Source organism: Manis pentadactyla, chromosome 3, assembly GCF_030020395.1.
Source record: "Manis pentadactyla isolate mManPen7 chromosome 3, mManPen7.hap1, whole genome shotgun sequence".
Classification (NCBI taxonomy): domain Eukaryota; kingdom Metazoa; phylum Chordata; class Mammalia; order Pholidota; family Manidae; genus Manis; species Manis pentadactyla.
In genome coordinates this window covers 103,413,564-103,437,240 of record NC_080021.1, presented here as the reverse complement: position 1 = coordinate 103,437,240, position 23,677 = coordinate 103,413,564, and the positions used below count along the sequence as shown (strand labels likewise).

The 23,677-nt window shown below is 37.5% G+C and overlaps 1 protein-coding gene across 4 annotated transcripts in view; it reads right to left on the bottom strand.

Annotated features, from left to right (window-relative positions):
* PTER (phosphotriesterase related) overlaps positions 1–23,677 on the bottom strand; it is an 85,762-nt gene that overhangs the window by 5,785 nt on the left and 56,300 nt on the right. For all 4 annotated transcript variants that reach the window (XM_036908026.2, XM_036908025.2, XM_036908024.2 and 1 more), the window contains 3 exons: positions 18,468–18,935; positions 16,883–17,148; positions 380–520 (listed from right to left, as the gene is read on the bottom strand). In XM_036908026.2, the coding sequence (XP_036763921.1) occupies positions 380–520; positions 16,883–17,148; positions 18,468–18,899 (839 nt within the window). In that variant the 5' untranslated portion in view covers positions 18,900–18,935. The remainder of the gene's footprint in view (positions 1–379; positions 521–16,882; positions 17,149–18,467; positions 18,936–23,677) is intronic.

Below are 23,677 nucleotides of genomic sequence, written 5' to 3'. Positions count from 1 at the left end.
TTGTAGGAGGTTACCACTTCAGTGTGGTCAACCTAAGAAAGAAACCACTTATTTCATTGGGAATAAAAAGAGGAAAATGTCTTTTGTTCTGCCATTGCCATGACAGGGGTCAAGTATTATCTAAGTTTCTTGTCAGCTGCCCATCTGCACTGAACTTCTAAGGCCCTGCTAAGCTTTTGCCTACTTCGGATGACTCATTTTCCTCTTGAAATAATATATAGAGATTTTCTCCCCAAGACATCACTGATACATTTTTCTCTGCAAGTCTCTGGTTCTTGCCTGCTTACTGTTTTCTGAATCTTTGCTAATATCCACCCACATATTAAAATCAAAAAGGGCTGGTAAAAGGGAACACTGTAAGAGATTTCATCATATTTACCTTCTAATTCTTTTATTATCATCGGGCATGTCAATATCTGGGTTGAATTGGTAATGAAGGAGCTCAGTACCAAAGAGATCATATTCCAAGTAACAGCCAAGCTGAGCAAACTCTAGCAATTCCTTCTTATCAAGTATAGTCCTAGAGACAAAAAGACAGGAATGTTGTCATTAGCAAAAATGTTATTTTCCACATATACAGATTAAAAGCTTTAAGTACACTATGTACTGGAACATAGTTTATGGAAAGTAACAAAGTTTTGAATTGGCTCTTCTGATGTGACTCTAAAATAGTATGTTCAATTTGTTACCAGAAATAAGACAATTTACCCATCCAAAAGGGAGTTTTCCCTTCTAAAGTACTTGGGAATCATAGACATTTTAATTGTCTTGTCATTACTCAAAAACACTTATAATTCTCCTCAGACAGGTTTTCAGGATATGTTTCATGTTCTTTTGAAGATCCCGGTGGACTGCCATGAACTATGGATACCCTCAAGGGACATTTGGCATCAGATCTGGTGAATTAGGTGAGTTATACTGATCTGGGTGAAAAATAAAGCTAAGGTAAGATGAGAGAGTGATTTTCTTGTGAAGACAGTAAAGTGGTTCTGAAGCTAATTCTAAAGCCTGTGTTAATATCACTGCAACTTCTTAAAAAGGGATAATACTCCTACAGCTATTTATGTTCTGGCATGCCTCTTTTTAAAATAGAATTTATTATTTTATGGTAACATCTATGGATCTCTTTTCATTTCAGTAGAGATCATAGTAAGAGTAACACTGCTTTATGATGTAAGACTGTGTAATTGCATGGGAAAGGAGGGATATGTGGGTAGGATAAGAGCAGGGGAGTATAGTCTGGAGCAACAGTAGACTACTTCAAGAAATTTAGGTTATAACAAGTAAAAAGGGATGTGTTAAGCTAACCCCAAAAATATCATGGTAGAAATTTAAACACATAGAGAAATAAGAAAGAAAAAAAATTCTATCAGAGGACTATATAGAAAAAATGTGAGGGAAAAATACAACCCCTTACACATTGTGTAAAGCAAGTTAAGGACCTAGACAAAGGAAATGACTGTTTGGGATTCAAAACTGGCCTGGGGAAGAGCGGGAATATCAGGGAATCACTGTTTTATTAGGCTGGTATCCACTCTGATATTCTATTATTTTGGCAATTCCAAGATGCAAGGATTAAAGCACTATTACTTGTCTATAAATCTGCTTCTAAGACTATTTTAAGGTATTTTCTAAGAGGTATTTTCTAAGTCTTTCTTCCAAACCATAGGAGGATAAATCCAGCTTCTATGTGTCTTGAGTGCAAGACGTTTCTGCTGTCCTGGGTGTTCCCCAGAGGTGACTACTGACTTTCACTCTGAGCAATCTCACTGTGGTTGCCTCCTTCGTATTCTGTCCACTGGTTTAGCATAACTTACAGTTCACGATGCTGTTTTAGGCAGAGAGGCTAACATATCTTTCCTTTATACTATAAACTGTGCATTAGTTCCATGTCTTCTATTAATACTCTTTTTCCATCTTCTTACCATGGAGACCATCTTTTGCTTCCAAAATTACTAGGCTAAAAGAATATGTGTTTTTCTATAGTAAACATGTTCTGTTTTCCTCAAAGGACCATGCTTAAAAACAAAATGTGCACAATTAAAATAACATAAGGGAAAGAGATAAGTTTAGTATTTTTCCTCTTGAGTCAATTCACTCAGTTTGTTAATACCCACATAGGCAAGGCCCTGGGGAGGTGGGGCATCAAGAAGGGGCCTGAAGGGTCCATGACAGATGGGATCAGTCTCTTATTTCTGCTCCCAGTGCCTTTTTTCCATCATTTGGCCTAATACCTTGAGACTAAGTTTTCTCAATTTTAAGTGATATATGAAGACATGTATTTGATGGAGAGTCAGTAGTAAATGAAAAGCCATAGGAAAATATTTAGTCTTAGTTCTAACTGAAAACAAAAAGTAAATTTGCTTCTCTTCCTCATTATCATAATTGCTAAAAATGATAAGAACTACACTGTGGCTGGCACTGTGCTAAGTCCTTTCTATTAGCTGAGTTCATATTCTCCATAATCCTGTCTGGTCTCAGTCTTACAGATGAGGAAACTGGGACTTGAGAGTTTAGTTACTTATTTAAGGTGATGTACTGGAATATAGACTATAACATGTATTTCAAGGCTAGGATCTACTATCTTAACCATCATACTATATAACTTCTCCTATTGCTAAATATTTTGTATTCAAAGGGCATTTTACAGAATTACATCGATTGTATGAACACATAGTGTTTTTTAGCTTTTATTCTGAAATTTAATTTCCTCCCCTCAGTACCCTCATTGAAAAATGGGGAATTGCCCATCAAAGTGCACCATGGGGGCAAAGGAATGATAAACCCAAACAGTAAGAGACGATTACTTTGTGGAGGTCTTTAATTTCTATCTCACAGTGTAACTATACACACTAGGCAGTATTTTGAACACACAGCTACTTTGAACAATTCGAATGACATGGTCAAAGGAGGACAAGGAACTATATTAATTACGACCATTGCTTATTTTATGACTAGGAGCCTGATATTGCTCTAAGCCTCTTTCAAGTATTAAGGGGCACCTGTTAAGGGTCTTCTATCATCAGTACAGACCTCTCTCCTGAAGTCCAGACTTGCATGTCTAATAGCTTGGTTGCCATCTCCACTTGGATGCGTAATAGACAGCTCATGTTTGACATGTATGGGACTAAACCCCTCATCTGCCACTTAGACAAGCTACTCCAACACTCTCCCCCATCTCAGTTGATGGTAACTCCATCCATCCACTTGCTCAGGTCAAACCCTCATAGTCACCCTTGACTGTTCTCCTCCTCTTTCACTCCACATCTAGCCTATCAGGATCGCCTTTTGACTGGGGCTTTCAAAATGTGACCCAAATCCAGACATGTCACCACCTCCCCTGCTAGCCTACTGGTCCAAATCACTACCATCTTTTGCAGGATCCTTGCTGTAGATTACCAACCACTCCCCTCTGTTCCACCTTTACTCTACTACAGTCTATTCAAATATGGCAACCACAGCCCTATTTTCACACCTAAGTCAGATCAGTTCTCACCAATGGCTTCCCATTTCCCTCAGAGAAAAAGCCAAGGCTTTATAATGGCTCATGAGGCCCTGCATGATTTCTTTGGATGTGGTCTTATAACCGCCTCATCAAAGACAAGAATGGGGATTGTAGGGACCTTGTTCTCCAGATGTCAATTATATAACAATGCTACCCATATTATAAATGTTACCTGAAGACTATCACCATATATAGAGGTATCTTTCTAGAGGAAACCTAACATGTTCATTAAGATTCATCTGTACATGTATGTTCCAAAAGTAATCCCTGGGAATTCTTATCCTGTAGAACAGCATATAGAAGGGAGTGTGATTTTGAGGGAAATTATCCCTCAAAGTAAAAGACTTAAAAATTTGACAATTACATGTAGAGGAGAAGATTTCTTCAGAAGAGAAGCAATTAAGTTGATATTTTGGACATTAGGAAAATATAGTTTAAAAAATGAGGCTCACAAATTTGCTGTCACTAAAAAGCCAGGAGACAGACAGACAGGTAGATATAGATGGACATATAGATATCTATTATATATAATTTTCAAACTAATATTTGGTGATAGACACCCTCTGGATAACTAAACATTAGTGAAGGCAATTAATAAATGAATTCACTTTAATTCTCCTTTCTGAAGTGCAAAATCTGGAGGGGAATGTAGTGTCAGTGATCATGCATTATTTTTCAGAGTCCTAAAAAAAATAGAACTTAGTATTGTTAATGAGGGCTAGAATTGGAGAGGTACTTTAAAACAGCCCTGTTTCACTGAATCCATTCAAAAACTATGTGAGGAGGGTACAGTCATCCCCATTTTATAGACAAGGAAACTAAGTCTCCAAAAAGTTAAGTAACTCAGCTTCCAAAATGAAGAGCTATGAATAAACCTGGATTAGTCTAAGAAGCCATGTTTATAAACTCCACTGCCCCTCCCACCCAGAGGGTCTCCATTCCCTCACACCAGCTGTTGCCCCTGGAGAAATAGACCTCATCACAAAGACATCTTTACACATGCTCCAAGATGTCTAACAAGGTGACTTAACTGCATTGAGTAGACATTCGGTTGGATGACATCCAGGGACTGTCAAGGTGCTACTGAAGTTGCATTTATGCAAGTGACTTTTTTTCTTTCATTTGGAGGAAGGAGTGACCCCAAATGTCAGAGTGGTACCATGGGAAAGTACAATGTGCTTGACTTCTCCCAGGTGAGGATTAAACAGAGGTCCTGCCCCCCCCAGTCTTCAGCAATCTCATAGCACTTCTCATATGCCTGGACGTGTCAGCTTCAGCCTGTTCTATTCATTCTATATTCTACATCCATGAATAATTACATTCTTTCTTATTCCAATCTTCCAAAGTCTTTAAGGTATGTATTTTTAGCCTCTTGCCCTAAACAGTCAGTCAGATGATTGTGAGATGCAGGAGAACTACTGCATTTCACACTAGACAAAGTCCTTCTTCAAGGTGGATGAAGTGATTGCAAAGTCATTTGTAAAGTCTCCTGGGACTTTTCAGGAGGAAAATGAGATTTTTGTATTAAATATTTGTTCTGGGCATTCATATTATAGTATTTCTTCTGTTGCATGTTTTACACTTTTGCTCCTCATCTAATAAACAAATTATACCTATGTAAGGAACCAGCATAAATTTATGACAAACATATTGCCATCAGCTAAGAAAATGGTATCTGAAATGAGTCGGCTATCTTTGTTTTCAGAATATGATTATCATTTAAAGCTCGAACTAAAATGCAAGACAGTTGATTCTGTTTTTCAAACTGCTTTATATTCTAGATCTTATCCAAGTGCTGAGGGGTTTAGTTTAATGTCAAAATGCACTCTGAGTAGGAGCAAGGAAGTCTGTGCAAAGTGATAATTTAGACAAGGGTCTGTGAGCCATCTAGTCAGAAAGTGCTAAGGAGCAGAGAAAAGGTTGTGATTCGTGGGTGTGATCACCATGATAACAATACCTAACATTTGTCTTGGGCTTTACAGTTTCAAAGAACTCTCAAAAGCATAGTTCATCTCATACATTCAGGCACACCTCCATGAATTAATTCAGCAAACCTACTGTCTTGTCCTGGGAATACAATTATGAATAAGGAATTTAAGTTGTTGATTTAGGAACTTAAAGTTTAGGGAAGGATATGGATACTTAAGCTAATACTTACAACTCAGTGTGTTGAAAGCTTTTTATACTACAAATAGATACAAAGTATTATGAAAGAATAATAAAGGGGTGGCCATGTGAGTTGAGTCTTGAAGAAGACTTTTCAAATAAAGGTTGTGGGTTATTGGGTGAGGGATGGATGATACAAAAGAAATCTGTTGAGAGGGGAAAAACATGAAATTGCTGTTTCTGAAGATAAAGCTGTAATTATCAAAGCTGAACTGCATGAGGGAAGAAGCATCCATCCATCCAACAAGAACTTGTTGATCATCTACTAGGAGACATGAGCTGGCAAAACAAAGACAAATAACATAGTTATCCCATCCTTCCATCCTTCAAGAAGTTCAGTGTCTATTAGGGAAAAGAGACATGGAAACAAATGATTTCTGTACAGTCCTTCCCAAATGTGTGGGATGCAAGGTAATAATAAATAAATTACAAGGAACTGGGCTGGCACAAAGGAGATAGAAAACACTGCTTGGCTCGCTCAGGAAAAGCTTTGTAGAGAAGAAAATCTCTGATGAATTGCACATTGAAGAAAGACTGCCATGTAGGAAAGGGAGAATCAGGTGCTCACAGCAGAGGGATTAGTTTGTGTTAAAGGCATGTGAGAACAGTAGCACAGGGCACTCAGAGACAGGGTTAGTGCATATACTAGAGAAAATGGGAAATGAGGTGGAGGAATGGGTGGGGAAAAGAGGACCAAGAAGTTTGCATTCTGTGAAGTTGAAGGGCAGCCATTTAACAGCTGCAAATCTGAGTGGAAGGATGTAATTGGATTTGCATTTACAAAGATCAAAATGGTGGCCATGTGGATGTTAGATTCCAGAAAAGGGCTTAATTCCTGTTTGGGGACTATTAACAGTAGTTCCGGTGGCAAATGAGACCCTAAATTAAGTTAACCGAGGAATGAATCAGAGGGGTTGTACTGGGGGTTTTAGCAACAAAGACTGCTCTTATCACTTGGAGGTGCAGGGAGGGAGGCATTTAAGCTAACTTCTCGTTAAATAATGTTATCACTGGCCAGCACTGGGCAAGCAGCAGGAAGAGTAAGTGATGAGGCACCATCCCCGCGGTTAACAGCGATAGAGAAGGAGCTTCAGGGGCTCGTCTTGGGCAGTTGATTAGACATTGGCATCATTAAATGAAACCAAGAACATGGTAGGAGCAGGTTTTGAAACTCACAATTAACTGGTGAAATAATTATGCTACATATTAATGTTATTGTATAAATGAGGAAGTTAAAGCCTGGATCTTTGAAGGAATCAAGGGCCCAGGTATTCCTCCTCATAGTATGAGTATGGCACACTTTCATTATAATGCACTGTGACTTTGTAATAATTCACCAGCAGTTCCAAGCCATGAATTTCTGGGCCTACAGAGTTGGCACTATCAGGGTAGCACTGATTCCAGACCAGCCTAGCTCAGGGCCTGGTGTGTACAGAAGCACGGAATACATTCAACGCTAAAGCTTATGAACTTGACCAAGTCATTTTTTTAAATTGGCATTCAAATACAATAATAAAAGGATGCTTATATACAACTGACTTATTAAAAAGGAAGTTGAATTTCAGTGGCTGATTATTATAGAAAATTGTTACCACAAAAATAATTCCCAAAAGCCTACTTCCCCACTGGTTTCCTCAATTTAAAACCAATGGATATTTGTATAGATAGTATTTTGTGGGATTATTTATTATTTATGAGGGTTTTACTTTTAACAATTACTGAAAAGAATTACTAAACTTACCTACAAGTATTTATATAATAACCTAAAATGGTTTTAAAATATTTATAATGCAATGTTTAAAAGAATTAGTATATAAACATAATCAACTCAATGTTAATATAATTCTGAAACACTATTCATGTATATTCCTATATTGCTTATGGCAATTCCACCTTAAATATCAAATCTGAAAAATTCTTAATTTATATATTTCAATTTACTTTTAATGTCAAAATAGAAACTAAATAGGATGACATAAGTTTTTCACATGTGGGCTAAACATTATCTATGGTTAGAAAGCATAATTTGTTACTTCAATTAAATATTCCCCAGAAACTTTGATTTCACACAAACTGAAAACCATCAATTAGAATGGTGTCTTCAGATTGGTATACTAGTTTATTCCCAAACATGTAGGTATTTAAAGATCATTTATATTTTTTAATAGGATCCTTTTTACATCAAGGCATTACTTTTATGGAACAATCTTTCAATATTAGGAAAATAATTGGGAGTGAAAAGCAATAGAAAAATAATTCAGCTTGCCATGTGTTTTACTTTTTTAACAAGCATCTTCCTTCCACATTAATCTGTCTCTGACTGCTTGAGTCCATACCATAGAGATGTTTAATGACATCATAGGAAGGAATGATGTCACACTTCCAATATTATGACTTAAGTGTAGGCTTATGCAAAAGGAACGGATGGCTGCAAGAGAGAAAAGCCCTTATTTAAATCAGACCAAAACGAGAAGTTGGCTCCAAATTGCAAAATGTAATTAAAACTTGATTTTAAAATACATTTCACAGTTTATACACCCTAGGAAGAGCTTTTTACCATATGAACTTTCCAGCTGCCACACAGCACACAGAAGATGTTGTGTTTCTCACATAAGGCAATACACAGTTCAAGGAATGATGGTATTGAGGAGAGTGAAGATAAATCTTATAGACATGGCAATCCTATTTGTTAAAATGTCACATTTTGTGGGAATGGTGTCAGAGTCATGAAAAATTGCTACCGAAGAGAAAAATTACTAGCGGAAGGTTATGGTGGGTAAAATGTACTAGAGAGAATATGTGGCCAGTGCCTTCTTTTGCCCTGAGATGGGATTGGTCTGCCCAGATGTCTCCATTGAAGAGTGCAGTCTGGGATACTCAACAAATACCAATCACCAGCATATCTTACTTGCATTTTTTTGGACACTACTTTTGTGCATTAAGAAGGTTTGCCACCTATCCGTTTCCAAACATTTGTCTGAATTTTCTTTTTAAAAAGGTCCTGTAATGAAAGGAAATCCATGATAAATGATAATAGGGAGCATCCTTACAAAATAATTTAATGGTTAAAAGTAATTTTCTTAATCCCTTTGGCTAGATGAGCAAAAGCTTAAGTAAAATTGCTCAAGGTCACAAAGCAAGTATGTCCTGGTGTCAGAACTAGTGCTTAGGCATCCTGACCCCTATTTCTCCACTGTCCCACATGGACTTAGAATATGCATTGCATTAATTAATAAAAAAATAGCCACTGCCAGTGTCATCAATTTCAACCTGAAACATATGGTAAGTTTCTGTTTCTATGTCAGTGAGTACTCTTTACAAACCAATGTAGATTTATATGTAAAATAAGCCACAGTCAAACCCAAGTATATACAAGTGGTCATGATGACATATTTAAATCATCTAGTTTTGCTTATATTTTCCTAGTCTGCCACAGTGAAGACAGAAGAAATGTCAGTGGACATTAGTACATGGAAAATGGGAAGTTTTATTAGTAAATATATTCTTCTAAAATTTTCCATTTGCGTATCAGGCCCCTACTTTGTTGCCTAAAGTAATCTCTTTAATTTTTCATTCTGCGGTTGATCCAAGCCAATATGACTAAATAAGTTGTCTTTAACATCATAATGCACACAATGTTTATATACTATAAAATGCATATGCATTCCTCCCATGGCCTATTATACATTGTGCACACAATGTAGGCATATACATGATTCTAATAATAAACTATTAAGAAATACTGCATTGTAGGCAAGGACTGTAAATGTTATAAACCATTTCTTGTGCAAAGCACTCCAGTTCTTTTCAAAAAGTGCTGTCATACTATTTGAACATATAAAGATGTTTTGCTCTATTTAAGTTTGCCAAACATTTGCCTGGAATTGTTTCTGAATGATTTCATATTAATTCACTCATATCCATAGGAATTAAAAGTGTACAGTTCCAAGAATAAGTTTTTTTTGTGGCTTTTCAAGGACCTTGAGGTTAAAAGTCACCATAATTATAATTAAATAATCATTTCGAAGGCAGAGAATGGGTTGTGCTCCCTGCTGCATTCCAGTGTCTGGTATATGGTAATTAGATACTCAATAAGTATTTGTTGAATGAATGAATGAATGAAGTGATGTTCTACCCTCTTACTTCATCTAATTAAAGGCATGAAGAAAATGCATCAAAATTGCGTCCCTTTACAGAATTGGGAGAATATGGCATGAATAATCAGAGGTAGAATGTCATCCCACTGTGCTTCCTTCTCTTTCAGAAACCCTTGGATCCAGTTTTTCTATCTTCCACAGGAAACATTTTGTAAAAAGAGAGCTATGCTCTTGTCCTGCACTCAATTATCATTGTGCTCCTAATCAAACTTTTAAGCCCCAAATTTCCATCAAAGCCCTTTGGTTTGTTAAATAGATAACCAAGTGTAAAAGGGAACCAGGCATAGCCCCTGTGTATTGCCCTCCCCTGGGCTCAAAATTTAATCAATAAGTAGTATTCATATAACTTCTAGTCATGTGGTTTTACCCAACTTTTCTTGGAAAGAATTATGTTGTCATAAAAATACATACAGCTACTCTAGAGTAACATTGAGAATAACATTTCCTTGGAGATCAATCACAAAAAGACTATCTGTGGGGTGTCTTCTTCAATCACATATACCTTGTATTAGGCCAGGGACAGAGTTGGTATTTCCAAATAATGCTGTCTGGAAATGTAGATGGAGTTTTAACAGGTAGTAAAATTATAGCAAATGATTAAAAAGCATAAATCCTTTGTGGATTAAAAACCTGAACAGAACACTTAAGTGCTGGTGTTATGTTCCACTAAATGTTGACTTTGGGTGGCTATAACTGTCAAGGGCAGACCCCCATGATGTTCCCTAGGGTTAAATTCAGAGCAATCCACCGGCAGGGCCAGAGACCCATATTTCTTAAAGAGAACAGATGGTTAGGGGAGGGACTAGATGCAGCAGCAGATTTACTTGTCAGGCTGTTATCTCCTAGTAAATGACCTTAAGCAGCCCACAGATGGTCACATGACAACACTGTGATTCAGAGGTGATGGCTGTTCATTAACTCTTCCCTCTCAGAGTCCCAGCTGCCCCTTTTGGATAGGTGTGTAGCAGTTGTGTCGCTGTTGCTGGTAGTGGTGGTGTGTCTGTGTATGCATATATTTTAAGGTAAAGTGCCTTATGCATGAAAGCTGGTGAAGATTTGTATACCTTTAAAAATATTTATTTGTTTCACTGTGATTGTGGACATCCGGGAATATTTTATTTTGCATTCTCAAGTGATAGAAATCCTGCATTTAAGGGAATAAATGAACCAATCTAACAGGTAGTCAAGGCCGAGTGTCAGCCCAGTGTTCTAAAAGGGTCTGCAGGCAGAGCGCCTTGACTTGCTACGTGCAATCAGTCTGTAGGTTGAGATCCTTCTCTTCTATGCTTAAAAAGGCCTGGTAGGCGAAATGAAATTATTTTCTGTTTTTTTTTCCTGGAGGCCCTGTTTTTAGGATGCTCTTCTTTTTTTGTGTATTGTCTGTGCATTTTATTGCATGAAATACATGTCTTTTTGTGATTTGTCCCCATTATAAAAGCTGAAATCCTTGCCCTTTCAGTACAGATCAGACTGTGTGTACTGCCCAGCAGACGTCACAGAGTCTGTGAAAGGCTGACCTAGTCAAACTTTAGCCTGGCAACTGTCTTGCTGTGAACACTCACATCAAAAAGCTAAAGTTGTCTGCATCTGCCTCCCTGATTTTTTTTTCTCTGTTACTTTATTTGGTTTGTTTTGCCAAATGAACTACATTTTCTAAAGCCATTTTCTCTAGTTGCCTCTGCACTGAAATGTTCATACTTCCATGTGTTTCTTTTTCAGCCACTGGATCCCTGCATAATACCTGACGTAGGTACAGAATGGGTAGCTGCTCTAGAAATGGTCTCAGGGTTTTTCTAGGATGCTGAGTTTGTCTGACATCAGGTCAACCTCTCCACTCCATCCTGAGCTACTCTACAGGGAGGCATTGAAATGGCAGCCCATGAGAATCAGATAGCATAGCTTTATTGTTTAAAAGACATATACATATGTGTGTAGACATATATGTCAACATATATATGTTATTTTTGTGAGCAAGAATGTCATACTGTGTTAGGAGTTAAGGTTAATTTCATAATTTCCTGCAATAACTTATTTTCTATTAATGGCAAGAATAAGTTTCTAACTTATCTCCATGTCTGACTGTAAAAAGAGTTAGATTCCTTAATAATTGTGCATGGGTTCAAGCAGTATGGCAGACTAAACATTCACAGGAAACCTGTCCAGCATATTACATGTAAAATACTGAATAAAATGAAAGGAATAAGAATTCATATATGTAAATGCTTGGTTAAGCTGATGGGAAAATGAAGGGCTTGCTTGCGGGGAGAAACAAAAAGAGAGCAGAGAAAATGGGGAGTAAGGGGAGACCCAGAGCTACCATTTGCCAGGGGTTATAGGGATTAATGGGCCAAGTGAGACAGAGCCAAGGTCTGGATAAGGCAGGAGATAAACTGGAAACACAGCCTCTGCCAGCACAGAAAGGGGGTGCTCCTCTCATCTAAGACAACACTCATGTGGTGGGCGAGGTACAAACTTGGTCCACAGAAGGAATCTTTGGAGATTATATGTCTTTGTCAGTCTTGTCTTCTGGTGAAAGGCGGCCAGGTTAAGAAAAATGTCTCCCCTGAGAATCTGTAACTACAAACCTGCACTCACTTGAGTTTAGGGTCCAGAATTTAAGGCAACTGTGCGGTTCTAACCCCTCAAAAGTTTAAGCAGTCACAAAAAGACAAATACTGTATGACTCCACTTTTATGAGGTACCCAGAGTAGTTACATTCATAAGGACGGAGAGTAGAATGGTGGTTGTCAGGGACTGGGAGAGGGGAAATGGGTAGTTCCTATTCAGTGGGTTCAGAGTTTCAGTTTTCCAAGATGAAAAAGAGTTCTGGAGATGGAGGGTGGGGATGGTTTCATAAAAATGTGAATGCAATGAACACTACTGAACGTTACACTTAATAATGGTTAAGATGATAAGTTTTATGTTACGTGTATTTTACCACAATTTAAACATTTCTTCAAGTTTTTAAAATTTCATTTAAAGAAGTCCCAGTTTGGTAGTAACCCTTAATTACCAATAAGAAACAAACAAAAAAATAGGAATCAAAATCCTCCAAATCAGAACTCATAATAATTTCTAAGGAATCTAAGATAACAATAAAGGATCATACACCATGATCAAGTAGGATTTATTCTAGGAATGGTATGATGATTCAACAATTGTCAATCAACCAACATGATATACCACTTTAGCAATAGGATAAAAATCAAATCATCATCTCAGTAGATACAGAAGTGACATTTGACAAAATTCAACATTCCTTTATGATAAAAACCTCTTGACAAAGTGAGTATAGAGGAAATGTACTTAAACGTAATAAAGGTCATATATGACAAACTGACATCTAACATCGTACTCAGTGGTGAAAAGTTGAAAGGCTTTCTTCTAAGTTCAGGAACAACAGAAGTATGCCCACTCTCACCACTTTTATTAAACATAGTATTAGAACTCCTTGACAGAGCAATTAGGCAAGAAAAAGGAAATAAAAGGCGCACCCAAATCAGAAAGAAAAAAGTTAAATTGTCATGATTTGCTGATGACATGATACCATACATAAGAAACCCAAAAAGCTCCATGAAAAACTGTTAAAGTAATGAATTTAGTAAAGCAGCAGGATACAAAATCAACATACTGTGATATTTCTGCATCTTAATAACAAATTATCAGAAAGAGAAATTAGGAAACTCCCATTTACAATTGCATCAAAAAGAATAAAATGCCTAGGAATAATTTTAGCCAAAGTAAAAGACCTGTGCACTGAAAACCATAAGGCATGAATGAAACTGAGGACACAAATAAATGGAAAAATATTCTTTGCTTATGGATTGGCAGTATTAATATTGTTAAAATATCAGTGCTGCTCAAAGCAATCTACAGATTCAATGCAAAATCTATCAAAATTCCAATGGCATTTTTCACAGAACTAGAACATATAATTCTAAAATTTGTATGGAACCACAAAAGATCCCAAATAGCTAAAGCAATATTGAGAAAGAAAAATAAAGCTGGAAGCATCACCCACCCTGATTTTAAATTATACTACAAACCTAAAGTAATCAGAACAGTATGGTATTGGCATTAAAAACAGACACACAGATCAATGGAACAGCGTTGAGAGCCCACAATTAAACACACACATATATGGTCAGTTAATTTATAACAAAGAGCCAAGAACATACAATGGAGAAAGGGCAGTTTCTTCAATAAATGGTATTGAGAAAACTGGACAGCCACATGCAAAAGAATGAAACTAGACCACTGTCTTACACCATATACAAAAATCAAAATGGACTTAAGACTTGCATGTAAGGCCTTAAATCATAAAATTCCTAGAAGCATATATAGGTGGTGATCTCCTCATCATTTGTCTTTGCAATATTGTGGAACTGACTCTAAAGGCAAGGGAAACAAAAGCAAAAATAAACAAATGGGACTACATCAAACTAAAAAGCTTCTTCACAGTAAAAGAAGCCATCATCAAAATGAACAGGCAATGTACTGAATGGAAGAAGATTTTTGCAAATTGTATATCTGATGAGGCATTAATATCCAAAATATATAAAGTAGTCATATAACTCAACAACAAGAAAAGGACTCAATTAAAAAACAGAGGATCTGAGTAGACAGTTTTTTAGAAGGCATACAGATGGCCAACAGGTGCATGAAAAGATGTTCAACATCACTAATTATTGGGGAAATGCAAGTCAAAACCACAATGAGATATCACCTCACACCAGTTAGAATGGGTATTATCAAAAAGACAAGAAATAACAAGTGTTGACAAGGATGTAGTGAAAAGGGAACCCTTGTCCACTGTTGGTGGGAATATAAATTGGTGCAGCCACTATGAAAAACGGTATGGAGGTTCCTCAAAAGTTAAAAATAGAACTACCATATGATCCAGTTATTCCACTTTTGGGCATTTATCCCGAAAATATAAAAGCACTGATTCAAAAACATGTACTCACCCCTGTGTTGACTGCAGCATTATTTGCAATAGCCAAGAAATGAAAACAACTTCAGTGTCCATTGATGGATGAATAGACAAATAAGACATGATATATACACAATGCAAAACTACTCTGCCATATAAAGAAGGAAATCTTGCCATTTATGATAACATGGATGGAACTTGAAGGTATGCTAAATGAAATAAGACAGAGAAGACAAATACCATATGATTTCATCCATATATGGAAGCTAAGCAAAACAAATGAACAAACAAAACAAAAACCAGAAACAAACTCATAGATGCAGAGAACAGATTGGTTACCAGGGGAGAAGGGGGCTTAGGGAAGGAACTAGGTGAAGAGGGTCAATCATCTGATGATGGATGGTCACTAGATTTAGATGGTTAGTAATTAAAGTTTAAGGGTTCTAACATTTCTATATTACTAGGAAGGATGGTAAAAATATTTATTTAAAATTTGTTATGTTAAATACACACATTAAATTTTCTATTATAACCACTAATAGGCTAAAAATAGTATACACGCCTTCCAAAGAATTAAAGGGGCAAATAGTATAAGGAAGTGAAAAAAAATCGACAAATCAAGATAGGATAACAATAACTTTACGAAAAGAAGAAATGGAACAAGCATAGCAGTAAACATAGTCAATGTAAATAAACTCAGAAGATGCCTGAAGATGGCCAAGGATGGACCTTGGTACCAGCCCAGTTGCCAGGAGAATTGCCTCTACTTTGATGTTCCTCACTTTCCCCATTAATACTGGCTTCTCTGTTCTGCCACAATTACAACTTGTTTTATTTTTTTGCTGTGCAGGATTTTACAATATTCCTATTAAGTAGAAGCATTTTGTCAATACATTTTGTAGTTTAATTTGTCAATACAGTTTGTTAGTTTATTAGACATCAGAATGTCAGGTGTGATGATGAGGATTTATCAGTCTGTTAATATGGCTTTATTCCTATATGCAAGAGAGAAGTAATTGTAAGGTATTATTAGTCTCATTGGTACCATGTTAAATCCTTAATTCAATCCAAAGGCTAATGTCTAGCCTTTGCAACACTGTTAGACTTCTGTATAAAACTAACTGCAGCCAACATCTGTTTATATAGTTAATTATTTTGCTGACCCCTATTACATTTCATATAATATGGAGGGTTGAGTTGTGGACTCCAAAGACATGTGTCCATAATTTAACCCTCTTCACCTCTAAAAGTACCTATTTGAGCAAAGGGTCCTGGTAGATATAATTAAGGATCTTGAGAGGAGATCATTCTGAATTATCTGGATGGGCACTAAATCTAGTGACAAGGGTCCTTATGAGAAACAAGAGAAGACGCAGACAGGAGGAAGTCATGCGAAGACAGAAGCAAAAACGGAAGTTATGTAGCCACAAGCCAAGGAATGCCTGAGGCAACCAGACAGTGAACGAAGCAAGGGAAGATGATCCCCTGGAGCCTTTGGAGGAAGCGCAGTCCTGCCAACACCTCAATTTCAGACTTCTGGCCTCCAGAACTGTGAGAAAATCAATTTAAGCTATTTAAATTTGTTACAGTGGCCATAGGAAACTAAGACATAATACCACCAAATTATATACCTATTATTACTTTTTTTTACAATTGCATTTTCCAAAATTCAGTCAATTCAAGCCACCAGTTGCAACAGTAAACTTGAGCATTTATTATTTGTGGTTTTCTTCTCAGGGTTAAACCATTCACTTTCCCTTCCCTTACTTTTGCAGATGAATTTATCACTCTAACTACTGGCAAATGCAGCTACTGTGACATCTGACCCTGAGACAAAGAAGGGAAGTACACACCTACTATGAAGAGTTATGAAGGGTTAAGTAAATTAAAAATAAATGACTTACACAAAATAGCTAGGATACTGTCCAGATGCAAAGTAGAGACACAAAAATGGTAGCACTGATGTTGATTAATGCCTATTGTAAAACTTTATAAATACCATCTTCCAGGTGGTTAGTGGGTTTCTCTTGGTGATGAGTATTTCATTGATCTGATGTTTTATTTATTTGATCACCCATAATCATCTGGGGGTTTGCACTACTTTGTAGACAGTTTGCTTACCTATCAAGATGTGACATAACGGTTTTGGAGATGTCTGCACCAGCTTCTTGCAACACTCGGATAATCTGAAATGGTGCCCTTGGACTCCTCCCAGGGTGAATAATAACAGGACAGCCCAGCTGAGCCTGGGCATGAGCTGTTGCCTGAAGGACCTTTCTCTCACTCTCAGTCAGAGGCCAGGAGCAGCCAATTTCTCCAATGACACCACACTTGATACTGGTTCCATCAGCTCCACAGAGAATATCATTAGTGAGGACATCAGTAAGCTGAGGAAGAGTGAGGATGAAAATAGTATATAGACTGTGGAATTTATCGACACAGAGTCACCACAGTATGTGAATTAATTTATTCAGTCATTCATTCTTTTAAAAATGTATTCAATATCCATTCAGTTAGTATTGGTTAATGAGAATGATGTTTTGCTAGGCAAATCTCAAACTGAACAAGTTATTCTAAATCAAAGATTCAAAAAAATCTTACTGTGATTATATCAATGAGAAACTCATGGCTTTAGAAAGCTACATGGAAAAAATGTGACTTAATGAAAGTACATTCAAATGAGAATAAGTCCATCATTTAACCTGAGGAGCATCTAAAACATAAAAAGACTGCCCTTGAATCTACATCTGCTGCATCAAGTAATTCTTTAATTCTCCCTTATTATGCAGTCCTTTATTCTGTACATCACAAAATACTAATATTACATTTTTTTGTTCATATGCATATTTGCTACTAATAGTAATTGGGAGAACATGTATTAGTGGACATCAGGATCATCTTCAAAGAATGTAAATATATAAAAGGTAAAGGTCTGATTGGAAAACAATGCCAATAAAATTTTGAAGTAGAAAGTATTTTAAAGATTAACAAATTTTTTGCAAAGAGTACAAATGATGTTCTAGATCCATCAAACAATGGAAGATAAATACAATGGAAGAATATATGCAATATGTACAAATACATATAGTTATGTATAGAAAGAGGGCACATACATGTGCAAAAAAGCTTTGTGGCTTTCTCCTTCTCTTCTTTCCCTCAAAGATTTACTTCCTTCTGCCCATTCTTGCTTAAGATCATATTATGTGTGACAAAAACGGGAATGGATTTTCTTCCACCCCTCCTGTTTTGTAAAAGGAGAAGGAAACATTTTAGCAAATGGGCCAAATCTCTGCCTGCCAAGTTTCTCCCTACAGTGAATTTTTATCTAGTTATTATAAAATCTGGAAAGAAAATCAAGGTTATATAACTGAAGCTTATAATGGAAAATTGAGGCTTATAAACAGACTGTGCCACCACTACTGAGCATGGCTCCGATATATATGAACCTAAATATTATATTGAGTTTTTCAGTGACCAATGTGTTAAGATCTCTTTCATAAACATTTTTCTTTATGAAATGAAATGTTCCTAGTCTTGGTCCCGATTGGCAGATATCTGTGCTAGCTAGCAAATTTCTGAGCATGCCAAGCTACCTCTGAGTCTATGACATTGCCCAGTGGAGATGGCATGTAAGGATAATATAACACCTGAAGTCTGGCTATTCTGAATTTACTCAAATATTGTCAAAGAACTTAGGGCTTTTTACCTGTTCCACTGACATGGCTCTGGTCTCTGAAGAGTGAGTTGCATCCACATAAAACCCAGCTCCGGATATGATATGGACACCAGTCTCCTCTGCAAGCCATTTCAGAGTCTCCACGTCTCGGCTGATCCCGATGGTTGTGTTCTCCACCAAAGCCCCTCCACCTGTGGCTTTAAAATGCAACAGCTCTTCCTTTACGGCTTCCATCTCCTGATTCAACTGAAGATTCTCTTTATGGGAATAAGGGTTTTTCTGAATCCAAAATAAATTTTTCATCATAATAGGTTCCTTAGAGGTAGCTGCATGATATGGAGGAGGTGGGCAGTAACAGCAGTCAAAGGTCATTGTCAAATGTTCATGGGTCAGGGTGCGGCCCAGTTTGCTTGGCTCCACAAGGCCCAAGACAGTTTGGACTTTCCCACTTAAGGAAGACATGCTGACTGTACCAGGATGCTCTAAAAAGAGTGTTTTCTGGAAAAAAGAAAGCTATAATCAGAAAATTTAACACACACATAAATTCTATCCATAGGGGAGGGGAGGCTCCATATGTATACCTGTGTAAGAAGGAGAATCAATGCAACTAGAGATATGATCTCACTTATCATCCTGCCAAAGCCAGAGTTTGTTCCTTCTAAATTGTGTAAGTTCACTGCAGCTCTAAGTGACATGCATGGTGTTAAATGTCCCCAGACCACTTCCACTGGGACTCCTCTGCCTGATTTAATCCCAACCTCATCTACTGGAAATATTTCTTGATATTCAGTTCACATTTTTCTTTTGCTTAATTTTATCTCATTAGTCAGAGCAATGCTTCCTTGGATAATTCAACAATAATCTCCACTAAGAAAAAAAAACTCTACCTAATCAATAACATATCAAAGCCAGCCATGTATCAGAACTGTTTCATTTGTCTTTTTTCAGCTAAATTAAACATACTGAAGCTACTGATGATTGCATTACTCATCCACTATCCAAGTGAATGAACTGCTGTGGAAGGTCCACCATATGCTGGAAATTGGAAGTACAAAGAGGCATAAGACAAAATTTCTGACCTTGATCTCACAGATTAGTTCCCCCAAAAAACAACTATGGTGGTACACCTAGGTTTAATAAAAAAAAAAAACCTTCTACATTCTGTATGGAATCTAGGGTACACAGTCAGAAATATACTTCCAAAATCATTAAAAGCAAAAATCCTCAGTCATAATGAAAGCGATTATGATTTATTAAACTGAAATCTATCTCTAAAAAGAGTAAATACCTCCCTATTTATCACTTATTTACTTTCATTTGTAACAAAAATGAGGTATTCACCAAGTTTCTATCAGTGACAGCAAGAACCCCAATTCCACCACTTTAATTTGAAAGTACGTCTCTTAAAGGAGGGGATTGCACCTGGAAAGAAAAAGGAGTCGCTGGAAGAATAAGACAAACACCAGCATCGCCAAGAGCAACCCCTCGCAGAAATCGTGCCCCCAAGGAGCACCCAGCAGATGCGGGCAGAGACCCGTGGGTTGGAACTGGGTAAGAGAAAGTGTGTAGAAGCTCTCAACTTGCTCCTTTAAAAGACATTCTGAAATCACTTCCACCCCCCGTCCTTTTGAGGACCTTCTCTGACTTTCTGAGCACCAGTTTTCTCATCTGTAAGTTAGAATAACAACGCACATTTCATACGCTGTCAAAGAATCAAATAAGATGCCCCAGGTAAGTGTTTGGCACAGAGCACACAGTCGACAAACAATGGCTTTGTTATGCTCACTTTAGGATATATTTTTTGAGTCCTAGGTTATTTCTTTTCAGAGGAATTTGTTGATTAGAGGGGAGATAATTTGGGGGAGCATAAGACAAGAGGAACATAAATCAGAATTGGAGAAAAGGTCGTATTCAGAGACCAAATTAAATCAAGCCACTACAATTATCTGGAACTCAGGTGTTTGATATTCATTGGCTCACAATATGGAAATGATTGATTTAGACTATTTGGACAGGGAACTTTAGGACTTGTGGTTAGCATGGCCATTAATTTTTGTTTGGTGGTGGTCTTTTGTTAGCCAAGCTTGCAACACCTAAATAATTCACATGGTGGCCCTGATGAAAGAAGGTGGTATGTGTTTAGAGAATCACTATGTACCTGCCAGTCACTATGCACAGCAATATTTTTCACTGATGCTGTCTAGGAACTCACTGTTAAATACTTTATTCCCTATTATTGCAAGCAAGGAATATGTTCAGTTAATGAAATCACAGATTTCATAGAATCTGTGATTAAGCAGCATCTATTTCATAATAGATTCAGCCTTCCATATGGGGTAATTTGCTCTTTCCTTCTTTCTGGCTGATAGTCTAACCAATGTGCTCTTAGAGAGTCACTGGGGGCCAGAAATATGGATAAATTGATGAAACACTATCACTTTTCCTAGAAAAGTACCAAACTGCATATTTAACTTATATAGATTTGAAAGAGCAATGTTGGTAAGTTTCAAGTTCACAACCTGTGAGTCTTTATGGGAAAAAAAATCACCTAAGAAATATCATCTCTTCTGGGAAATTCCTCAAGCTCTCTCAGGCAGAACTAGTTGGTCCTTCTTATGATCACACACTATGTAACCCCTACTTAAAGGATAAAAGATTAAAGAACAACTGTAGCCAACACTGCTCTATGCTGGAATTTGTCTTTTTAGGGGGATAAACTATGCATGTAGAAAACATGGTTCCTGTGCAGCTAGGGAGTGCTCTGTGGTCCACCTTGAGCCTAGAAGTTGTTTTCTTCTCAATATTCAGACAAGGGACTATTAATGGTCTTCAGCCAAAGAGATGAGTAAGGAGGGAGGTCAGGGACAATGAGCGCTGTAGTGTACAACCGTGCAGCAGAAGTGACCCCCCCAGCCAAACAAGCAGGCTTCAGGCATTGTGCAGAGCACCCGTGGGGAACTTTAGCATTGTGCACACCTGCAACAGAAGGTAGTAGGAAAAGGAGAGCTGAAGCTGTAAACACATTTGCCAAAAACTTTGTACTTCAAATGTGAAATCTGAGCAGTCGAGACTGAGGAGAGTCTGCAATTACTACCATAGCCTGGTCAAAGGAAACATTCCCTCTAATTGCAATGGATATAGAATGCAAAAATAACATAGAACTTTGATAAAATTTGTAAAAGTTAAGGGGAAGAGAATCAGTACTATGGCACTGAGCTGGAAACTAGTCTGTATGTAGCATCTGGCATTTTTGAAAATATATGTATTTATAAGTTAACTTTTATGAAATATATAGCAAATTTGCCAAACTATTGGAGACTGGGGATGGGCGGTTAGTTTATGGGCAATTTTAGTTAAGTTCATTGAGATTTTACCACAGTTACTTGACCCAGGCCATATGCTAAGATTTTGCTATCTACCTAGGTTGAATACCCATTTCAGTTACACTTCACATTTCAGAGGGTAGGACTTCCTGGTTATTTTACTATGAAAGAGTGGAATTTCACTTCAATGCATTACACTGTCCTTCCGATTTCATAGACTTCTGCCCTTTTCCTGCCACTTCATCACTGCAGCCGGTCCTACACCTGGGTCAGGGCACCTGCTGTACAATTTTACATGCAGAGGTCGAGTTGGCAAGCCTATGTTTGGTGAATTGATTTTCAGTTCACTATTCTAATAACCGTGCACATTCTAATCCCTGTAATAAATCCTTGTTCCATTTCACTTATAGTTGTTTTCTTTCTCTGATCAAACCTTAACATAAAAAATGGAAAGGCATTTCCAAGTTTTATGTAGGAGAAGATATGAGCTGAATAACTTGGCAGCTGTGTGTAGAGCGGATGGAAGGGGGCCCAGTGTGCCTGCAAAGAGACCAGCAGGGTGTTGCTAGAATCTGGGAAAAAATCAGGTGCTGGCTTAGTCTGAGATGACATCAGAGGAGACAGTGAGAAAGCAGAAGCCATTAGCAGTAGAGCAGATGGAAGCTCCTAACGGGACTTGCTGGTGCTACAGAAGAATCCCCTGAATAATGGACTTCTAAGAAAAAAAGGGTCTGTCTGGAGCAAAGATGTGGGCGCTCTTTTTATGGGTTACATCACACGGAGTGGTGGTATGCTATCAATGCTGCGCTTTAACCTGACACTTGATTTGTGACTAAAATATTTCTAAAACCACACTGTATTTCTTAAAGCTTGTCTGAATATGTCCAGCATGTGCAGATTCAGACATTTGATACACCTTCCCTCTAACAGCATGGGTCTGGTGGCTGAACAACAGTGACACAGGACTTCCTCCTTGCAGACATCTCTTGCCCAGATATTTATGGTTAAATGGCTTGACTGCATGGAGATTTATACCTTTTCATATTAAACATTGTCAAAAAATCAATAATCATGCCTAAATAAAGAGAAAGAAGTCCAACCACTTCAGTGCACAAAGCAATAATGGGGCCCACCAAGTTCTTCAAACTGTGACATAAATAAAACAAAGCCACTTTGAGATACAAATGAGCAGCTTGTATCTTACATTTGGAGGAAAATGCTGGCTTCATTCCCAAGCTTTTCTTTTGTTTGTTTGTTTGTTTGTTCCATTTGACTAAGAAAATAGAAGAGACAGTCTGAGGATATTTCCAAATTCCAGATAACAAAACACGGAGACAGTGATAGAGATGAACCCAGTAAATGGTGCTCCTAGAAATAGGCATTCACAGATGGGTCTGCCTGGGAAAGGTTCCCTCCTCTGGGTTGGCCCAGGCCTTCCCTATCCTGTGCTCCTGGATCTGAAGAGTTCATCTAAACTGATCCATCAATTCAGTCAAGTGATTTTTAACATCAGAAATCACATCAGGCTGCTCGACTGCCACAAACAAGCCTAGTATTTTTTTAAATTGAAGTATTATTGATATACAATCTTATATCAGTTGCAAGTATACAACCCATGGTTCAATAGTTACATGCAATATTAAATCTTCACCCCAACTAGTGCAGTTACTATCTGCAACCTAGGAAGACGTTACAGAGTAATTGGCTATATTCTCCTTGCTGCACTTCCATCCCCATGACCAACTTTCATTATGATTGAGAATTTTTGTGCACCTTTATCCACCTGCCACCCCAGCCTCTCCTGAGTGGCAACCACCAGTCACTTCTTAGTGTCTATGGTTCTACTGCCAGGTGAGAATGTGAACAGGATGTGGGAGGTGCTGCCATGGAGGGTCTTTGGTGGAAACTGAACACCTA